Raw genomic sequence first — 21,798 nt, 5'->3', positions numbered from 1 at the left:
GTGGGATGCCGCCCCAGCATGGCCCGATGAGCAGCACCATGTCTGAACTGGTGAAACCCTGGGCCACTGAAGCGGAGCGCGAGAACTTAACCACTTGACCACAGGGCCAACCCCTAATCTATGGTTTTATAATATGCTTTGATATAGGGCAAGTGCCACTCCACTTTATTTCATTTATAATAAATAAGGCTTTTAAAAAAATCTATTCTTCATTGTTTAACTACCTGACTCTCCCTTCTTCCATGAGTTCCACATGACAAGGAGATAAAAATTATCCATAGGCAAGACAAAGGAGCATGGAAAATGAGGAAAAGGAGACAAAAAAAGAGAAATGCTCTTAAGATGGTATTTTTCCCCCTACACTTCAAGAAGTGACAAAAAAATTATGCCACATACAAAATAAGATAGATTTTGTATGTTCAGCCATGTCTAAATCAAAGTCGCCTCTGGCTTTCATTGCTAGCCAGTTATCAATGGCAGGGACCATGTAAACATAAAATGTGAATAGACGAGAAATAGAAAAATATGAATCAATGTGAGAAAATGAGCAAGGACTAAAGTGAACAAAGAATATGGTGAAAGACAATAAAATACTTGTATTCCTCTTATAGACCCACCAGTCAAGAAGTCTCTGAGCTTAGTGCATGCATTGCGTCCTGGGTTCTTGCTGCCACCTCTACTCACATCACTTGATATTTTATATGGATTATAGAGGGGCCAGTTCTTGATAATCGAAATGGCAGAGAAAGTAAAAGTACAATTAGGGATATTACAGTATTGAGTAGCAGAAAATATCACGTTAATTGGAAGATGGTAAGCATTAAAAGGGAACTCAGCAAGTAAGTGTCTATAGTAAAATATCCCGTCGTCTAGTGGTTAACATTCGGCACTCTAGCGGTGAAGATTCAGAGCTCTTACCACCTCTGTCTAGGGTTTGTTTCTGGGTCAGAGAACCATACCACCTGCCTGTCCATTGTCATACTGCGGCAGCTGTGTGTTGCTGTGATGCTGAAAGCTCTGCCACCGGGATTTCAACTAACAGCCATGGTGGACAGGTTTCAGCAGAGCTTCCAGATTAAGACAGACAAGGAAGAAAGACCTGGCCACCCACTTCTGAAAAAATTGTCTATGAAAACCCTGTGAATAGCAGCGAATATTGTTTGATATAGCACAGGAAGATCAGAGGATGGCACAAAAAGACTGGGTGGGGTTCCTCTCTGCCACACACAGGGTCACGAGGAGTCGGAAGAAACCTGATGGCACTAACAACAAAGTAAAATATTCACACTAAACAGTTTAACCTTTAAATCTAACCATTGTACACAATACAGTTATACTCAACTTAAAGTTGTACCTGTTTTCATAGTAAAGCTAAGGGCTGCACAAGTAGGAAAAGCTGTTACGTGGGCAAGCATGGCTTTAAGTCAACTGTTAAATTATCTACAACGAATTTAGTTGTTCCTGGTTGAAAAAACATGTTGATAGGGCATAGCGATTGCCAAGGGACTTGTATCAAACGCAGAGTGTGCGCTACTTGCCCCCACTGAATTTATACTTTAAAATGTTCATAATTTGCTAGCCTCACAAAACCTAACAAACCTTTGTTTTAAAACCAACTTTTTGTAAACCTGAAAGTACAACTTTTGAGAAAGAAAAAATTGAGAACTAGTGTAACTATTTTACGTATCAGATGAATTAATATGACTGCAGGGCAAAACCTTTCTAAGTAGAGCCCATCCAGATAAGTTGTGGGCATCTTCTTGGAAAGCAGTACTAGGGAATCTTCTGTCAACTTGCTTCCAAACTACTCACACTTAGCGTGGTCCTTGGCTAGGACGTGCGCTTCTGAGTTCGTTCCATAGCTGGCGCTGGCGAGAGGCAGGAGCGTGTGGACGCTCTGATGCGGTTGCGTACGTTTAAGGGCTTCCCGCTCTTACCCGTTGGGCTGGGACTTAACTGCCATCTGGTTCCCAGGTCTGGCTTCCTTTTCTCTGTGTGGTGCCCCCTGGTGCTCACCGCCTGTACAATCTTGAGTAAGTTGCAAGGAGTAAAGGGGTCCAGGGTGTGCAAGGATGTTTTCAAGAAAAGCATTCCATTTCTGTGAACTGTATGGATCCAGATTTCTCCTACATCCAAAGCCATGGTATAAACTACATCTGTACGTACATTCCTGCGCCTCTAGAGAAAGAGGAGATGTTGTATGACTAAGCCACCAAGCAAAAGAAAGATCGAAATTAAGTTTCAACCAACTACATAGGCAAAAGTCAAGTTAGCTCTCAAGTTTGTGGTGAAAAAACCAAAGATATGTAGACCTTATCTTTTCTTTATTCCTCCCTCTCCCGCATACTTCATTTTTTTCTGGCAAAGCAAAGAGTTTGGTATGATCCTGGATGTCAGTACGGCAGCCCATATTTGAGAGCCAGAGTATCTGTCTGGGCTGGAGTTGAGAATGTGGCCTTAATTGTTATGGAAGGAGGAGGATAGAAGATAATTCTTCCTGTCTCCTTTCCCAATCCATTTAATCAATATTAATCTCATGCTCAGTCTTGTCAAAGCTTCTTTTACCTTACAGAAGGAATCTTTAGCCTTCTGGCTCTATGAGCTCAGGCTCTGGTTCTCCTGCTTTGCCGTTCCCCTCCACCCCCACACCCCTACAGTCACTGAACGCTACTGCGCTCTCTCCATTAAAGATGAACAACAGATCATTTTTCATTGCATGGCAACCCTAAGAGCTCGCTCTCGCCTCAGCAGAGCCTGATGGGAGTCCCTCTTCTCGTCCTGCCTCCCTCTTCTTTTTTTCTTGCTTCGCTTCTTCCACAATTAATCCCTAAATAGTGATTTTCCTAGCTGGTGCGGACTTAAGGATGGGGTTTAGCTACCCACGGTGACGCTCCCATCAGCCTTCCAGAAGGGGCGGTTTCCAGAGAAAACTACAACTCCCATGAGGCATCAGGCTAAAGCAACCGCAGGGCATCACGGAAGTCGTAGGCTTCTTCCTCCTCAGTCCCTATCATTCCTCAAATGCGAAAACTACAAGTCCCAGGGAGCCTCGGTACTGGCACGCCTGCGCGAGAGCCCCGAGAGTGCGGTGGGGGTGGGGCTGCCCCGGGCGGCTGGGGGCGGGGTCCGAGCGGGCTGTGTGGAGGCTTTAGACTCCGGGCGCCATTTAGCGCGGAGAGTTTCCCCGGCGGACGCGACTGTTCTCCGTCGGCCGCTCTGCACCCCCATCTTCGGTGGCAGAAGGCGACTGGCGGGGGAGACTACTCTTCTCTCCTTAACCCTCTTCACCCAGTCCTCTCGGTCTCCTCTACTCTTGGCCCAGAGAAGCAGCGGAGCCGGGCCCCGCGGTGAGCGGCCCTCCCCTCCCCACCGTTCCCTCCCTCCGTCAGCCCCCGGCACTGGCCCGGGAGGGGACGGGGTTTGCCAGACCCGGGGCGGCGGGGAGGCCTCGGGGAAGGGGGGGCCCGCTCCTCAGGCTCCGAGGCTTCGAGGCTCCGGCCCTTCCTCTTGGCGATGGGCGTCCTGTGAGACTGGTCCCCCTGGTGGGGGAGCGTGTGGGAGGCGGCGGCCGCTGACTGACCGACCCGGAGCCCCTGCCGCCCCGCCTGCTCGGCCCCTCCCACTCTTTCTGGCCCCGCAGCCGCCGCCGCTCGGGAGCCCGTGCTCGTCTCTGCGCGCGTTGCCGCCGCCCTCAGGGCCTAGCCCGCCCAGCCCGGGAAGCGCGGCGCGGGAGCGGCGCCGCCGCCGCATCCGCCGCACCGCCTCGCCTCGCCGGCCCCTGGCCCTGCCCTCATGACTGCGGCGCCGCGGCCGCCACAGCCTTCCCCGCCGCCGCCCGCCGCAGGATGGATGCGGACCGGGAGGCGCTGACCCCCGCGGCCCAGCTCCCCGATCGCCCGCCGACGAGCCCGCCTTCTGAGCCGCAGCAGCCGCCGCGCCGGGGCCCAGCGTCCCGCCTCTCCTCCGGGGCGGCCGGTCGGTGCTGAGTGCGGAGTCGCCGGCCCGGGCCGAACCCGCCGGCGAAGAACGCCCGCTCCTCGGGGCGGCCCTCGCCCTCTGTCCTTCGCGAATCCGAGCCGGCTCGCCTCGCTCCCGCGGACCACCATGTCTGGCGCGGCGGAGAAGCAGGGCAGCACCCCGAGCGCGCTGTTCCTCTCGCCGCCGGCGCCCGCCCCCAAGAATGGCTCCAGCTCCGACTCCTCGGTGGGGGAGAAACTAGGCTCCGTGGGGACCGACGCCGGGACCGGCAGGACTGAGGAGTACCGGCGTCGCCGCCACACTATGGACAAGGACAGCCGCGGGGCGGCCGCCACCACGACCACCACTGAGCACCGCTTCTTCCGCCGCAGCGTCATCTGCGACTCCAACGCCACCGCGTTGGAACTGCCCGGCCTCCCCCTGCCCCTCCCCCCGCCCAGCGTCGCCGCGCCCGTTCCGCAGAGTGCTCCACCGGAGCCGCACCGTGAGGAGACCTCGACCGCCGCCGCCGCGGCCCCGGGAGCCCAGGAGCCTCCCGCCGCTGCGGGCCCTGGGGAGCCACCCGCCGCGGCCCCTGTCGCCGCGCCCGCGCCCAGCGGTACCAGCAGAGACCGCCCAGGTGCCCAGCCCAGCCATGAGGGGAGCAAAGAGGAGCCTCCGCCGGCGAGAAGCGGCAGCGGCGGCGCCAGCGCCAAGGAACCGCAAGAGGAGCGGATCCAGCAACAGGATGATATCGAAGAGCTGGAGACCAAGGCCGTGGGAATGTCCAATGACGGCCGCTTCCTCAAGTTTGACATCGAAATTGGCAGAGGCTCCTTTAAGACAGTCTACAAAGGTCTGGACACTGAGACCACTGTGGAGGTCGCCTGGTGTGAACTGCAGGTATAGCCCCACCTACTTCTTTATTTCGTGGCGGTTTGGATCCCAGATTTGGCTCGGTTAAGCCAGTTAATTGAGTCCCCTTTACGTGTCATTCTCTAACTGTTCGCTCTGAGTCGGGGGAGGCCAACTTTTGAAACTGGAATTTGGGGCATGTACCTAGGTGTTTGGAAGGGATAAGAATTATTGGTAGCCAGAGATCTGCTACTAGGGAAGGAGTGGTGAAAGTCATCTTAGTACAAACCCATTGCCTACTTGTTATTGTTTTAGTGTCTGGCAGGAAACTTGGAATTAGTGGGGAATAATTTTTTTGTTTAGGAAAGGACAGTCTTCTTTCCTTGTGCATTTCAGTCTCATCAGAGGCTCTGCAGTATGAGCTACCGGTGTGTTAGATGCATGTTTCCATCCCTGAGATCATGCTCTTCTTTTAAATAAGAACGACTTTGTTCACGAGTGACCTTCTTTTGGATATATTTCAGTTGGTAGTTGCACAGGCATTTAACATAAACTCTAAAAAAGAGTTTTCTTCTCTAGATAAATGCCTTGGGACTAGCAAGTGTTTGATATTGTTCCAGCTAATGATGCTAAGCCTTTGGATAGCTAGCAGTGATCTGACATTATTAATTCAATCTAGTCTGTCTTCAGCCGGTTCACTAGACAGCGAATAGCACAAGAGCCCATGTAAAATTGTGTAAGTGCTTTGAGAGTCATATGTTGTTATTGTTGTTTTAATCTTGTTGTGAAAGGTTTTTTAAACTGAACTTTCCCAAGGGTCCAAAGGAGTCATAAAGCTTCCTTTTTAACCTCTCAGGGAGGTTTTCATGGTGTAGATAATGGTGTTTCATTCTGGTTGATGAGTATATTCTAGGCTTAAATAGCTGGATTTGGGCTACTTGTTGCTTGACTTAGAGCAGCTTGATTGAATGTTGCCCTCACCAGGAAGTGAACGTGGCTTATTGAAGCAACAGAGTTACTCTGAATGTAAAAATCATCCACATTATACGTGAAAAATGCCATTATCCTTATTTTTCTTGCCAAGAAGATGGACCAAGCTGAAATAGGATAGGCAAGTAACTGAATGATCTAGGAATTTATTTCATCCATAAACTAATATGTTAACGCTTAACCCTTAGAATGTCACCTTCCAGATGACCAAGGCCATATCAAATGTGAAGGGAAATGAACTCAACATGTGGAAGGAAGTAAACTTAAAAACTGACAAGTTCTTTAGAAATATAGTAATTTATTAAGTTTTACAGTTGACAGAACTTCTAAGGCATTGTAAAGTGAAAACTACTCAATTTTTTAGTGGTTTAAAGTAAGAAAGATGGGACATCTTTTTTTAAAAAACTTGTCTAACATTAACTTTATTCCTATTGGTTAGTCATACTCAAAAACTTAGGTCTGATTTCTTTTGGTTTACAGGCAAAAATTTAGTTTACAGGCAGACACCTATTTCTTTTTTGTACCAAGAGTGCCTATTGCTGCTGATCCTGGATTTTATTCTTCTGTTATACTGTTTCATATTTGAAAAAGTTTTTTAACAGTTTTTTTTTCTTAATTTGTTACCTTTATCTTAAGACTGGACCCAAGTAAATGTTGAGCACTTTATGGATTAGTTTTTTGTGTGTGAGGAATATTGGCCCTGAACTAACATCCTTTGCCAATCTTCCCCTTTTTGCTTGATCCCTGAGTTTAACATCTGTGACAGCCTTCCTCTGTTTTGTATGTGGGATGCTGCCTCAGCATGGCTTGATGAGTGGTGTGTAGGTCCGCACCCTGGATCCAAACCCGCGCGGGCCCTGGACCACCGAATCAGATTGCACAAATTTAACTGCTACACTACCAGGCCAGCGCCTGTGGGTTAATTTTGTTAGTTTCAATTATTTAACTTTTAAGACTTCTCAGAATGTAATGTATGTTTTCCTTTATCACCTGAATTTTTCTGTTTATTATCTTGGAGTTAATGATACAGTGGAAAAAACTCAGTTTGTCTACTGTCAGAGTAAGAATTTTCTCTATGCTTCTCAGTTTTTCTCAGAACTCATGACTTTCTGGACTTTTCTTCTCTGTCGAGGCATGGGCATGGTCAAACTAAAGACTGTCTGATGTCCTTATATATAGTTGCCATATTATTTTTAAGCCAGTTCAGAATTTGGCTGCAGAACCAAATGAACCCTAACTCATCGCGTGGTACTGTGGTTTAGAAACTTCCGTATGTCATTTGACCCTGCTTCTACAATTTTTCATTTTGATTTTTCAAATGTTATTATACTAGCCCCAGGATCTTTTATAGCAGTGGTTGGGCAATATTTGGGGGGTTTTGACCAGGACATTTGCCTAATAACATATTCAGTAGGTTAGTGTTTGAGTTTTTGTCTTTGGATCCAAATTAAAAGACAAGCCAAGGATTACTAAAGCATTGGGAAGAAAAGAAAGCTTTTTTCACTAAATATATGCTTCTAATTTACATATTTTTCTCTAGGAAGACAGGAGAAATATTGTGTTCAGTTGCGGAGTTAAAAATCTCAGTGTATATACAGCTATGTGCTGAGGGGCTTTGGGGAAGAGAAGAAGGAAAAGAGAAAAAGAAGATTGGCAACAGTTGTTAGCTCAGGTGCCAATCTTTAAAAAAAAGCAACTCAATGTATTAAAACTGGAAGAAATCTTAGGTTATTCTACCCAACTACTTATTTGATAAATAAAGAGCCTGAAATCATAGAGCAGGTAAATGACTTGCTTGGGTTGGTAAAGAACAAAAATTAAACTGATTAGGGTCTAATAATTTGGGAAATGTTAAAGCATTTGTAGTCTAGTAGATGGCTAGTTAGTAAATCTCAAGTGAGGCAATTCTATTTTGGTGTGAAATTCGCTGTCAGGTTTCTGGAGAGATCTGATCGTGTAACCATGGCAGATCCCAGACTTCTGATTCCGGTATTGATTTTATCACTTCAAATGGAGAACGAAATAGACTTTTTAGGATGGAGAATGGGTGAATGTGGTATACAAATCAAACTTGTTTCCATCAAGCTTATTTTTAGTCTCAGTATGCATAGCTATCTATTAAAACGAGTAGCTATTCTTAATAAAATAGTGTGTAGGTAATACTCTGGTACCACTGGATCCTAAGTGATAACTGAGATCTTTTAAGATGCAGATATCTACCTGGTTTTATTAGGCAAATGGTGTGCGTGAACGTTAATATTCTCTTGCCTTGGTCAGAAAATGTCATTGCTGGAGTTTACATTGCTTTTCTGGGGAGGGAGTTTTTTCTTTTTTTTTTAAGAAGCATAGCATAATTTATTTTAAGAAAATGTATTTTTACACAGATTTAGGAATGATTTACTTTAAGCACTTTTTTCTCCCCAGGTTGCTTTTAAATACTGAGTTCACTTGTTATATTGATGAGATTGTTTCCAGATCTGTGTGAAAAGAGAGGTCAAATCATAAATTTTGTTTAAGCTCTAGTATACTTAGTGTTTGTTTTTCTCGGGTTTTTAGTAGGTTAGGCTCATGTCTCATTATGAGTATATGATATTAATGTTTTATAAATCGTTTAGCAATACTGCAGAAATGGGATGTGGTTCTGTGATTAAGAAACCATAATTATTTCTTTGCTGTAGTTCTTAAAATAATTCATTGAACAGAATCTTCCCATTTGCATGTTGAGGATTTTTTTTAACCTTTACTTTTAAAATTTGTGCCATATTCCTTTTCTTTGGGATGAGAATCTGCAGTAACTTTCAGTCCTAGGAACTGGTTTTCAGGGAATAATTTTTGGAGTTTTTTGTTTGTTTCTTTGTTTTTAATTCTCAGAATCGATGATTAGGAGTATGGACAAAATTCAGATAACTCAAGGGTAACTGGTATGCCAATTAAAGAATGATTGCTGACTCATTTGAAATAATCCTTTGTCTTTTCTAAACAGGACAGAATAGAATTAAAAACAGGATAATTTTGGTTAGGTAAGATTCGATTTAAAATATATGTAGATTTATTGCTGTAGGAAGTAACTTGTGGTACAGGAATTGAGAATTAAATCACATTTAGGTTGATTTTTAATGATATAGTTAGTTCTTAGTCTTAGAGTTTGAAATGTTTTCCTTTTCTCGTTTACCTTTTTTCTGACCTTTACTATCACAGTTGTTCCTAGTCTACTTGGAAAGAGAGGTTATTTTCGTGTAAAACAAATTGGGAATCTATTGTTCCCTGGTGATTGAGTTCATTTCTTGACATTCAGATTCTAGTGCAAGATCCTAGTCATTTGAAAATCATCCTAGTTAATCTCTATGGAAACATTCAATGAAAACTTGACTCTCATTTTCAGAAACCATCCTAAACCTGTTATTTGGGTTTTCTAGTAGCTTTAAAATTTTTTAGATAACGCTGTAAAAGCAGCAAGAGTGGTTATGCTCAAATTATAATTCCTGAAAATGTTAGTATATCATGAAAAAAATTCAGAATAATTACAGTTATTAGATTTTGCTGTTCCAGTTCTTTGTATTTATTTATTTTTAACATCTTGCATTTTGAGGTTTTTTTTTTTATGCATGAAACGAATCTAGTCTGCAGGAGTAGGTGAGACTTAGTGTGACCTGAATTTCGATTTGAAAGGGGTACTATTTTTCTGCAGTATAGCATAGTAATTAAGAACTAAATGGCCTGGATTCAAATCCTGGCTCAGCTAATAATTGTGTCACCTTGGGCAACTTCCATGCTAGTTTCCTGTCTGTAAAATGGAATGCAATAAGAGTATCTATTTTATAGAGTTGTGATGATTAAATGAATTTATATATATATATACATATATATATGTATATGTATATGTATATATATAACATTTAGGACAGGACCCAGCACATAAATATTAACTGTGATGATACGGCATCTTTTTTAGGCTGTCTTTTTGGGAGTATCGATGAAGATTTTGTTTGTTTTGTTTACATTTATTCTTGAAAAATCATGTAGCAGAACTTTTACTATTGCTACCATTCCTATAGGAGGAACTTTGGAGTTGAACATGGTGTCATCAGTGCTTTCAGATTCTTTAGCTTCGCCTGTCCTTTGCCTAACTTCTAATTTCATAACCTGTCACTTTCCCAAATGCCAGCCTTTCTGAATTACTAGTTGTCAGAATTTGCTAAGATCTTTTTCCTTTGGGATCATTCTTAATAGTATTCTTCAAATTGATTCAAAATCATTTACATTTTTTGTACACTCCACTAGTCTTTGAGCTCTTTGAAGATATAAGTAGATGCTCAATGCTATACTTTAATAAATATTAATTTTTTTCGATTATCAAGTTAGCAATAGTTGTAGATCTTGGGTGGTTACATCCATATTCCTTGTCTTTCTTTGGTCCACAGCAGATTCTCTAATCTTGTCTTTGGAGGTTTACTATGGTATAATACAATACTGAAAGTATAATGGAAAAGAGCTCTAAGGCAGAACACTTCAGTTCTACATTACCCAATTATCTGACCCTGGGTAAGGAAATTAATCTATAATGCTGATTTATTAGTAACATGTCTTACTGACTTGACAGGATGATTGAGGATCAACTGAAATACTATCTGAAGGAACTTTGAACAATATAAAGTGTTATAAACAATATAATAAAAGAACGATCATGCTTTAAAAGATCCATTTTGAAGGTCATTAAGTTGTCACTTGTTACAAACTGAATATTTTAAACTTATAAGTTGAAGTTGGGTTTTAGGAACTTTTTGCTTTGTCAATTTAGGAATTTTATCAAATCTTAAGATGAGGGGAACGACTTTTCAGACTAAAGAGAAATTGCAAGAAGCTCTTCTTAAGAGTATTTATTTGGAAGAGGATTGTGCCTTTGACAAGTGGCAGACTTAATTTTGTATGTGGTATTAAAAAGATTGATTATTGATACTTTCTACATGAGAAGAAAAATGGCAGTAATTTGCTTGCTTTTGTGGTTGTCTTAACTGATGATATATCTCCCTTAATTTATATTAATTAAGATTTTTCAGATGGGCTTTCATAAATAATTTCTTTTTTGATGTTGTGACTTGAATCTTGGTATTGCAAGATTGCAATTGCAGTTTTGCAATTACACTTGCAAGATTGACATTTTATTTTTTTATTTTATTATTTTACTGAGGTCATGTTGGTTTATAACGTGTAATATCAGGTGTATGTTATTATATATCAGTTACTATATAGACTGCCTTGTGCTCACCTCAGTAGTCTAGTTTTTATCTGTCACCATGCATATGTTCCTCTTTACCCCTTTTGCCCTCCCCCTGACCCCCTTCCCCTCTGGTAACCACTAATGTGTTCTCCTTATCTATGAGTGAAATCATACAGTGTTTGTCTTTCTCTGTGTGGCTTATTTCACTTAATATAATACTCTCAGGGTCCATCCATGTTGTTGTAAATGGCACGATTTTGTCTTCACTTTTGGCTGAGTAATATTCCACAAGATTGACATATTAAATGTGGTATGCTAAATTAATGTGCTTAATGATTTTTAGAAAAGAATCCTCAGATAAGCTGTTTGTCATCACAAGCAAATACATTTTTCCCAGGAATTTAAAAAATTTTAAGAATAATTTAAGAAAGAGTGTTTGGATATCTATTTGGTATACTCATCATAGTCAGGTTAGCTGAGACAAAACACGCTATTTCTGTAGATGCCTTTTGTGCAGCCAAGATTCAGCTTCTCAGAGGCAGATGATCTGTTTTCGTCAGTATGTGCGTGGTGAATGGTCTTGTGTTAATCAAACACAAACTGATATATAAACCATATAGAGATGAAACTAATTAGTGAGTCAAATCATTATTGATGTGCACATTTTCTCTGTAAGTAGATAGAGGTAAACAGATTGCTTGGGATCATAACAAGATCCTCTCCGTGGCTAATAGTTTTTAGCTGAATAACCTCATATATCCATCTGTATATGGATATTCCCCTTAATTGGACTGGTAAATCATTGTGAATTAAGGTAAATTTGGGAAATGTAACAGATCATCTCTTTAACATGCCCTTCCCACACAAATACTTGGCTATAGACAGTGGAGAGTAACCAATGAACTTTAAGCAAAGAAGTTAATTGGTTAGATTTGCATGGTAGTAATTGTGGAGAATGGATTTAAGGAGCACAAGGGATGTGTAGAGTTTGGTGAGGGTATGAGTATGAGATTTCTAGGGCCTGAACTAGGGCAGTAATAGAGGAGTGGAATCTTTAAATATTTAGGCAAGATAAAATATGCAGGGTTTAGTGATTAATTCACATTCTGAGGAAAAATGAGGCATAGATAAGAGAGTGGGGATAGATGATGGGGCTGTCAACTGAGGGAGGGAATAAGAAAGAATAGGAATTTTGTTTTTTTGAGAGGGGAAGGGGTATGAAGATGTCTGCAATATGACATGTTGAGTTTGAGGTACTTATGAAACCTCCAGGAAGTAGTTCAGTAGGTAGTAGGGTATATTACTGAAGCTGAAAGAAGAGGTCAGAGGTAGAAGTAGAGGTTGATGATTCCCAAATGGCTATATGAGTCATAGCTGAAATAATGAAAGTAAATGAAGTCATCTAGGAAGAGAATATATACAGAGAGAGAAATAGAGGAATGGACAGGGAGAATAGTGGTCCTAGGGCAAATTAGGAATAATTAATAGGTGGGCAAAGGAAAAAAGAGCCCGGAGGTTAGACTAAATAGGACACTTGGAGAATGGTAATATCAAGGGAATAAAATTTCAAGAAAAGGATATAGCATAGAAGTACAATTTGCATAGTAGTGATTGTAAATAATGGATTTTAGAAGGAGTAGAAAAGAAGTGTAGAATAGTTAAGCTGCTGAAATTACTTGTTGCATTTGGCTATTAAGAAGTCATTGAGAACAAAATTGAGGATTATCTAAGTGGGAGTCGTGGTTGAGTAAGGGAGGAGAACATAAGTAGATTAAGTCACTGGTAATATCCTAGATTTCTGCACTGTTCACTAGCCTCGTGTGGCTTTTTAAATTTAAATACATTAAAATGAAATAAACTGTAAAAACTCAGTCCTTCAGTTGTGCTCAGAAGCCATGTGTGGCTGCCATATTGGATGGCACAGATGTGGAACATTTCCTTCATTGCAGAAAGTTCTGTTGAATGTGCTGTATCTAGATCTTGGGTTGAATTGTGCTTTTTTTTTTAAATAGCTTTATTGAGATATAATTCACACACCATAAAGAATATACAGTGTGGTGCTTCTGTAACTTGTTACACATTTAAAAAATGTATCCTCTTAATAATAAAGAAAAAATAGTCTTTTCGTTTTTGGGAAAGATGTACAAAGGATACTATCACAAACTCGCATATACATGCAGAATTAATGAAGATTAACATTATGTCACATTTGCTTCAGCCATTTGGTGATCTTAGGGTTTTCAGAAGAGTGGGAAATTTGCAGTGGGTTTAAGGAGTGGCTAAGAAAGGTTAAGAAATAGAGACAGTAAGAGTAGGCCATTTCTTTAGATAAGTTAGAACAAATATGGGGCAAGAAAGATTGGATAAGTAGAAGGCATAATTAAGAATAAGATGGATAGAGCCAGCCCCGATGGCCTAGTGGTTAAAATTCGGTACTCTCACTGCTTTGGCGGCTGGTTCACTTGCCAGTTGTGGAACCACACCACATGTCTGTCAATTGCCATGCTGTGGAGGTGGCTCACAAAGAAGAACTAGAAGGACTTAGAACTAGGATATAAAACAACCTAGTATGGTTGTGCTAGGACTAGAACAACCATGTACTGGGGCTTTGGGGAGAAAGAAAAAAAAAAGAGGAAGATTGGCATCAGATATTAGCTCAGGGTGAATCTTTCCCTGAAAAAAAAAAAAAAAGATGGATAGGGCCGGTGTCATGGCCGAGTGGTTAAGTTTGCCTGCTCTGCTTTGGCAGCCCAGGGTTTCACTGGTTCGGATCCTGGGGCACGGGCCTAGCACCACTCATCAAGCCATGCTAAGGCGGCGTCCCACATAGCAGAACTAGAAGGACCTACAACTAGAATAAACAACTGTGTACTGGGGGGCTTTGGGGAGAAGAAGAAGAAGAAGAAGAAGAAGAAGAAGAAAAGAGATTGGCAACAGATGTTAGCTTGGGGCCAATCTTGAAAAAAAATTTTAAAAAAAGATGGATAGATAAGCAAGGAAAGATCTTTAAAAGTTGAAGCATATCTCCTTTCTCTGCCTCAGTATCTATTCTAAGAGTCTATGCTAAGCCCGTTACTGTTTTAGTTTTGGTTATCCTTTGTGGGTAAATTCAATCCAAATAAGTTTTCATACTTCATGCCGTTTATCAACTATTTTACAGAATACTCAAGCATTGAGAGTAATATGCTTATTCTTAGTTTGTTTCTCTTCTATAATCTTCACATTCATGCTATATTTGCATATTTATATGGTGATATATGCTTTATGAGTGGAGCATCTCTCTGAAATGACCATCTTTGTGTCTCTCTTGAGGAAACAGTCAGATTTCAAATAAAATCCCTTTACAGGAAAGATTCTGAGTTACTATACTGTTTCTCGGATGTAATCAAAATGGGTTTTTCAACAACAAAAAAACCTAAATACTGCGTGTACTTTATGCCTTGACTTTTTGCAGAGTTCCTTGCTAATTAATCTGGAAAGGTATTAATAATTACTAATACTTACCTACCTAATAAGAACCCTTTTTTGTGACAGCACAGTTCTATGCCCACAGCATATTATTTGTAATTCTCACAACAGTAAAAGGCAGATATTTTCTTAACTTTATATTTGAGGAAACTAACTCAGGTTTAATAACTTGTTTAAGATCACATGGCATATCTGAGTCCTTGTTATTTTCACTGCAAAATACTTTAGTTAATAATCAGTGAAAAGAGTTTGAATTCTAGTGGAATTCTAAGTCCTTTTGCTACATTTAGCAATTAATAATTTCTCATTGAGCATCTTACACCTTTTATACTTTCACTTGATGAAATATATCTCCACTTAAATAGCCTTTTAGCCAGTATACATATGTAGATTCTGTAAGGAGGGAGATGGCAGATTTGTTTTATTAACTTCTTGGTGTGTTGAGAATTTTTTAAATGCTATTTACATTGATCATTGCAGAGAATGTTCTGTTTAGAAGTAAGTATTTAAGGAGAAGGAATATTTCTAGCAGTCTTTCTGTATCGAATTTCTATCTAATAGGGACAAATTGAATGGCTACAGTATTAGTAGGATTTTTGTCAGTGGTCTTTAGACAACTTCTGTGTATAAAGATTATTCATTTTCAAGTTTTACGTTGTTGGTAAGAATTAATTGGACTTCTGAATTCCTAAAATTGTTAGATATCAATGCTGTTTTTACTCACCAGGAAAGCAGAATTAAGGATATTGGAGTACCAATGAATAGATTGACATGTTAATTGTTACTGTATAATTTCCATAGGACTTAGTTTTATCTACTTTGGAGATTGAGATTATAGTTTGTTAGTTTACTTCTTGATACTGACAATATGAATTGACCTTTTTTCCCTTGTTTTTTTTTTCTTCTTACTTTTTTCTTCTCTTCACTGTTTACTTTGACATTATATATGCTATTGAGAAGGATTTGGCTCTCTTGTTTGTATGAGCTCCAAGTAGAAATCTCATTTAAATTGCATAATTATGTTTTGAAATCCTCTGGAATGTTTAATTTATTCAGCATTGTTATGGGAATAAGTTGTTACCTCACCTCCAGTAAAATTTACAGATAAATGAAGTTTTCCTCTCGAAGTAACAAGACTTTATATTAACAATTTGGTAAACTCTTAAAGTGTATCAGTTGGTATTGTTTGCCTACATATCTACCAGCACAGGCTAATAAGCATATCATCCCATAGGCCTGGATTCCTGGATGTTCTTTAGACTAAAATGGTTCTTTGAAGTCAGACAGTCCCATACCCTGGTACACCAGGAGTAATTCATACTGGGGCACAGAAGTTCTCACCTGAAAATATGGCAGATTTTTCAAAATATTCCTGTTGTGGGTAAAGTAGCTGGGTCTGTAGGAATTTTCACTTTCAGCTACACACAGTACAAATCACCTCCCCTTCTTTCATCTCGCTGCATAGGTTTAAACTTTCATTCTCCCTTCTTTCAAGCTAAGTTGCATTATTTTGTGTGCAGGATGGGGGAAACTTTCCTGTCAGTGGACCTCATTCAGGGCCATTTAAGTCTATCAGAGAATTTCTTTTTTCTATGTTTTTTTTTTTTTTTAAAGATTTTATTTTTCCTTTTTCTCCCCAAAACCCCCACGGTACATAGTTGTATAATTTTTTTTTAGTTGTGGGTCCTTCTAGTTGTGGTATGTAGGACCCTGCCTCAGCGTGGCTTGATGAGCGGTGCCATGTTGGTGCCCAGGATCCGAACCAGCAAAACTCTGGGCTGCTGCAGTGTACGAACTTAAGCACTTGGCCCCAGGGCCGGCCCCCCAGAGAATTTCTAATAACCGTAAACCTAAAAGGGAAGACCTTGGAGTCTCAGTTGCTTACCAGAAGACTTTCTGGCCTTTTTTGTGTACTTCTACATACTTTCTTTTAGCTCGGTACTATTTAATATTTTTGGTAGGGATAACTTGCATCAATTCAGAAATGGAGCCTGCTATGTACCCTTTCTCTAGGGCAGGAGATATCTGTTTGCTTCAGTTACATAACTGTGAAGGGCCAGTCAAGTGGTTTTTCCCAGAACAAAGAAAGTGACTCTTGGGTGCATTGCTCTTTTCTGCCTGCACAAAAAAAGCCATCAGGAATTTTTAAATGGTAGACTGTCAATTTAAATATTTGTTCTGCCTAATCAAGTACCCTGCTACATAGAGGTGCTAGTTTAGATTTTACCTTTGGTGGACAAATTGTCTATGTTGTATTTGTACCAGTTTCTTTATGTCTCCACAGATTTTTTTTTTCTCTTGGACGTAAGTGGGGGGGATATAGTGATATTTTGCTGGCCAGGATCTTATGGCTAAAGCATAGCTTTGATTTCCATGATAAGAATCTTCACTGTTTCTGTCCCTAAGGACAGAAGTAAAACTGCCTTATTTCCCATAAATACCACTATTACAAGTTGTCACAGATCTTACAGAGTATGTACTCGGTGTGAATACATTATTAAAGTTTTAAACATCTGTCATCCTTCACCCTCTTCCTGAGGGTTAAGATGATTTTTTTTAACAACCAGTACTTAGCTAAATGATATACAATATAATTTTTCCCCTCTTATCTTCTGTGATGGATACAGTAATATTTTTTTTATTAAGGTTATAAAAGTTAACATCCTTGTGAAATTACAGTTGTACATTATTAGTCATGTTGTAGGTACACCACTTCACCCCTAGTGCCCTCCCCCCACCCCCCTTTCCCCTGGCAACCACCGATCAATTCTCTTTGTCCATACGTTAACTACCACCTATGAGTGGAGTCATGCCGAGTTTGTCTTTCTCTGTCTGGCTTATTTCACTCAACATAATACTCTCAAGGTCTATCCATGTTGTTGTGAATGGGACAACTTTGTCCTTTTTTATGGCTGAGTAGTATTCCATTGTATAAATATACCACAACTTCTTTATCCAATCATCAGTTGCTGGGCACTGAGATTGGTTCCATGACTTGGCTATTGTGAATAATGCTGCAATGAAGATAGGGGTGCATAGAGCTTCTGAAATTGCTGATTTCAGGTTCTTAGGATATATACCCAGTAGTGGGATGGCTGGGTCATAAGGTATTTCTATTCTTAACTTTTTGAGGAATCTCCATACTGTTTTCCATAGTGGCTGCACCAGTTTGCATTCCCACCAACAGTGTATGAGAGTTCCCTTTTCTCCACAGCCTCTCCAACGTTTGTCACTCTTGGTTTTGGATATTTTTGCCATTCTAACAGGTGTAAGGTGACATCTTAGTGTAGTTTTGATTTGCATTTCCCTGATGATTAGTGATAATGAGCACCTTTTCATGTGTCTATTGGCCATCCGTATATCTTCTTTGGAGAAATGTCTGTTCATGTCCCCTGCCCATTTCGTAATTGGGTTATTTGATTTTTTATTGTTGAGTTGTGTGAGTTCTTTGTATATTATGGAGATTAACCCTTTGTCGGATAAATAACTTGTGAATATTTTTTCCCACTTAGTGGGCTGTTTTTTTGTTTCAATCCTGTTTTCCCTTGCCTTGAAGAAGCTCTTTAGCCTGATGAAGTCCCATTTGTTTATCCTTTCTATTGTTTCCCTCAGGTGAGGGGTTATGGTGTCCGAAAAAATTCTTTTGAAGCTCATGTCAAAGAGTGTGCTGCCGATATTCTCTTCTAGCAGACTTATTGTTTCAGGCCTAATCTTTAGGTCTTTGATCCATTTTGAGTTTATTTTAGTAAATGGTGAAAAAGAATGGTTGATTTTCATTCTTTTATATGTGGTTGTCCAGTTTTCCCAGCACCATTTGTTGAAGAGACTTTCTTTCCTGCATTGTAGGCCCTCAGCTCCTTTGTCAAAGATTAGCTGTCCATAGATGTGTGGTTTTATTTCTGGGCTTTCAATTCTGTTCCATTGATCTGTGCATCTGTTTTTGTACCAGTACCATGCTGTTTTGATTACTGTGGTTTTGTAGTATGTTTTGAAGTCAGGGATTGTGATGCCTCCAGCTTTGTTGTTCTTTCTCAGGATTGCTTTAGCAATTTGGGGTCTTTTGTTGCCCCATATGAATTTTTGGATTCTTTGTTCGATTTCTGTAAAGAATGACATTGGAATTCTGATTGGGATAGTGTTGAATCTGTATATTGCTTTAGGTAGTATGGACATTTTAACTATGTTTATTCTTCCAATCCATGTGCATGGAATATCTTTCCATATGATGGATACAGTAATATTTAAAAAAATTTTTTTTACTGCGAAATACTTTCAAGTTGTCCCAGATTTGGCCAGAAGCTAGGCTGCCTTCTGTGTCCTTTTTATTAAGATATCCCTGTCATTTTTTGATAATATCCTTACTTTCTCCACAAGATATTCCAGGTTCATCTTATTCTTTTCCCACTCCAGCCCTGGAGCAGTCATTTCTCCAAGGAGCCTGTTTCCTTTTAGTGTAGAATGGAATTCAGAAAACAAGATCTGAGGATTGCTGTTTCCAGACTCTTTCAGTGAAGAGTTAGGAAATATTTCTATGTATGCATGTGTGTTTGTGCTTCTGTGTGTGTATATGTTCATCTATATTTATATCTGTATCTATCTATATTGAAACCCATGAGTTCACATTGATATCTCCAATTTGAATTCAATGTAGAGTTCATTCTATCTTTTCTCTTTTCCATATGTATGTACACCTCCCTTCTCCATGAGTGAGAAACCTGGTTCTCATCTTCCTATATATATGTGTGTATTTGCATAATCCCCCTATATGTAGCGGTGGCATGATAAGAAATATGTATGTGATCTTTGCCCCCAATTTCTGATACAGAGCTCCTGAATCCCTTGGAATTTCCAGAGTGATAGGAGTATCTTTTGTTCTAATGGGGTGGCTCTTGGCTGTCCCCTAGATAGCTTCAGGATAGCAGCTGGTCACCAGAAAGAACTTAGCATGATTAGAATTTTGGAACTTTTCAGCCCTATTCCCACCTGCATCTCTGGGGAGGGGAAGGGAAGCTGGAGATTGAGTTAATCGCTAATGGCTAATGATTTAATCAATCATGCCTATGTAATGAAATGTCCATAAAAACCTCTAAACAGTGGAGTTCAGAGAATTTCTGGATTGATGAACACATCAAGGTGCTGGGAAATTGGTGCACCAGAGACGGCATGGAAGCTCTATGACCCTCCTGCCATACCTTGCCCTGTGTAGGCATCTCTTCCATTTGGCCGTTCCTGCTTGTATCCTTTAGAATAAACTGGTAATAGTAAGTAAACTCTTCCCGAGTTCTGTGAACCTTTCTAGTAAATTATCAAACCTGAGGGAAGGGGTCATGGGAATCCCTGATTTACAGCCTCTTGGTCAGAAGTGTAGGTGGTGAACTGGAACTCAAAGCTAGCATCTGAAGTGGGGCAGTCTTGTGGGATTTAGCCCTTAACCCGTGGGGGCTGCACTAACTTCAGGTGGTGTCAGAAATGAATTGAACTTTAGGACATCCAGTTGGTGTCTAGAGAATTGAAAAATGCATGGTGTGAAAAACAATGCATTTAGTGTCAGAAGTATTGAGAGTAAAAACAGTTCAGAGTAGCCAATCTTGTAGCTCCTCTGCGCCATTGTCCCCTCAGACCGTCTCACTGCAGCAGGGCTGCCATCGCTTCTTCCTCTAATATCTGCCTCTCTGGCAGCAGTGCTCTTTTATAATTAATTTGCTGTCTGTCTTTTTACATTCTTTCTGTTGCTACAATTGGGGATGTGATGCAGCTTTTTAGCCTTATGAGAAAACATGATATAAGCTGCCCTGAATTTACTTCGTAATTCCAGGTGAAGATTGCGGTCATCAGGGAGAGTTTTTCCCTCACCCACATTCAAAACCATTCTCTATAAATACAGATAACTTCTGAGTCTTAGTATGAAATTCAATATTTAATTGTTTTCTAAGGTCTTTCTGATGAAAATTTAGCATCCAAATTGAGATGTGCTGTGTACAATACACACTGGATTTTGAAGACTTGTATTAAAAATTTTAAATACTCTGTTTTTTAAAAACATTGATTACATATTGAAATGATGAAACTTGCATATATTGGGTAAATATTAACTTCATTTGCTGCTTTTTACTTTTTTAAATGTGGCTACTCGAAAATTTAAAATTGCATGTATAGTTTTCATTATATTTCTGTTGGCCACCACCGACCTAGACTATTCTGTTAAAATAAAATACTGTGAAAGACCTGATGCTGCGGTAAATGAAGTTTTCTACTTCCTTTTAAAAAATATCTTAGCACCTTCCTTTTTGTGGTTTCTTTCATAAGTACCCTTTACAAACCATAATTCCTTTGCTGTTGCTGAATGTAGAAATTTGGGTTTTTAAAGTCTTTTCTTTTGGGTTTGTGGTGCTTTTAATACCTGATTATTAACAAAATCACCCTTTAGTCCTTTAAAATTTTATCTTGTCTTTTAATTACTAGCATTTCTGTATCAGAAATGACATTTCTTATGGTCTTATTCTTTGAGGACTTTAGTTGTGACCAAGGGAATATGCCAGTTTTTACTGCAGATATCTTGAATTATTTTTGTCTATTTAGATAAACTGCTAATGCATGTTTGCGTGTATATTGAATGTGTAAACTTGATTTATATTCCTTAATAACTTTTGACTATTGTGGCTACTTAAATTTGTTAACCAATGTATTGCCCACATTCATATTTTAATGATGTTGAGAAGAAGGTTAAATTGATTTTTGGTATCTTTTGCTTATAAAAGAGACACTGTTTGTAGTTCGGCTACTTATTTGTATTGTTTTTACAAAATAGTTAATTCTTTGACTAATTGTTCCTGTACAATAGATAAGGATGAAAAGATTAGTGAAAATATAGCTAACTGCTTTATTTTAATAAACTTATAAAATATTTGAGATGCCAAGATAATACTTTTCAAATCTAAATGGTAATTTAATGACCACAGAAGCCTACTTTTCTTTTGTATAAGGGTCTTTTGAGAGTCATTGTTTACAGGTACATGCTAATTTGATTTTTGACTCAATTATCTGAGTTATGATAATTAAAAAATTAAAAAATTATCATTTTTTCCATGTTAGTTTTTGTAACCATCCTTAAATCACACACAAAAATGATCTTTTTCTTCCTTTTTTTTTTTTTTGTCGGGGAAGATTGGCCCTGAGCTAACATCTGTGCTCGTCTTCCTCTATTTTGTATGTGGGATGCCCCCACAGCATGGCTGCTTGATGAGTGGTGTTCAGGTCTGTGCCCAGGATCTGAACCTGCGAACCCCTGGCTACCAAAGCACAGTGTGCTA

The 21,798-nt window shown here is 40.0% G+C and overlaps 1 protein-coding gene and 1 long non-coding RNA gene across 51 annotated transcripts in view; one reads left to right on the top strand and one right to left on the bottom strand.

Annotated features, from left to right (window-relative positions):
- The window catches only part of LOC139083491 (uncharacterized), a 29,411-nt gene extending 27,464 nt beyond the window's left edge, over positions 1–1,947 (bottom strand). The window contains exon 1 of the long non-coding RNA XR_011540251.1: positions 1,813–1,947. This is a non-coding gene — a long non-coding RNA (uncharacterized lncRNA). The remainder of the gene's footprint in view (positions 1–1,812) is intronic.
- Positions 1,948–3,087: 1,140 nt separating this feature from the next.
- WNK1 (WNK lysine deficient protein kinase 1) overlaps positions 3,088–21,798 on the top strand; it is a 163,836-nt gene continuing 145,125 nt past the window's right edge. For all 50 annotated transcript variants that reach the window (XM_070620414.1, XM_070620411.1, XM_070620410.1 and 47 more), the window contains exon 1: positions 3,088–4,860. In XM_070620414.1, the coding sequence (XP_070476515.1) occupies positions 4,105–4,860 (756 nt within the window). In that variant the 5' untranslated portion in view covers positions 3,088–4,104. The remainder of the gene's footprint in view (positions 4,861–21,798) is intronic.

This window comes from Equus przewalskii, chromosome 5, assembly GCF_037783145.1.
Source record: "Equus przewalskii isolate Varuska chromosome 5, EquPr2, whole genome shotgun sequence".
NCBI lineage: Eukaryota > Metazoa > Chordata > Mammalia > Perissodactyla > Equidae > Equus > Equus przewalskii.
This window is presented reverse-complemented; position numbering and strand designations above follow the sequence as displayed.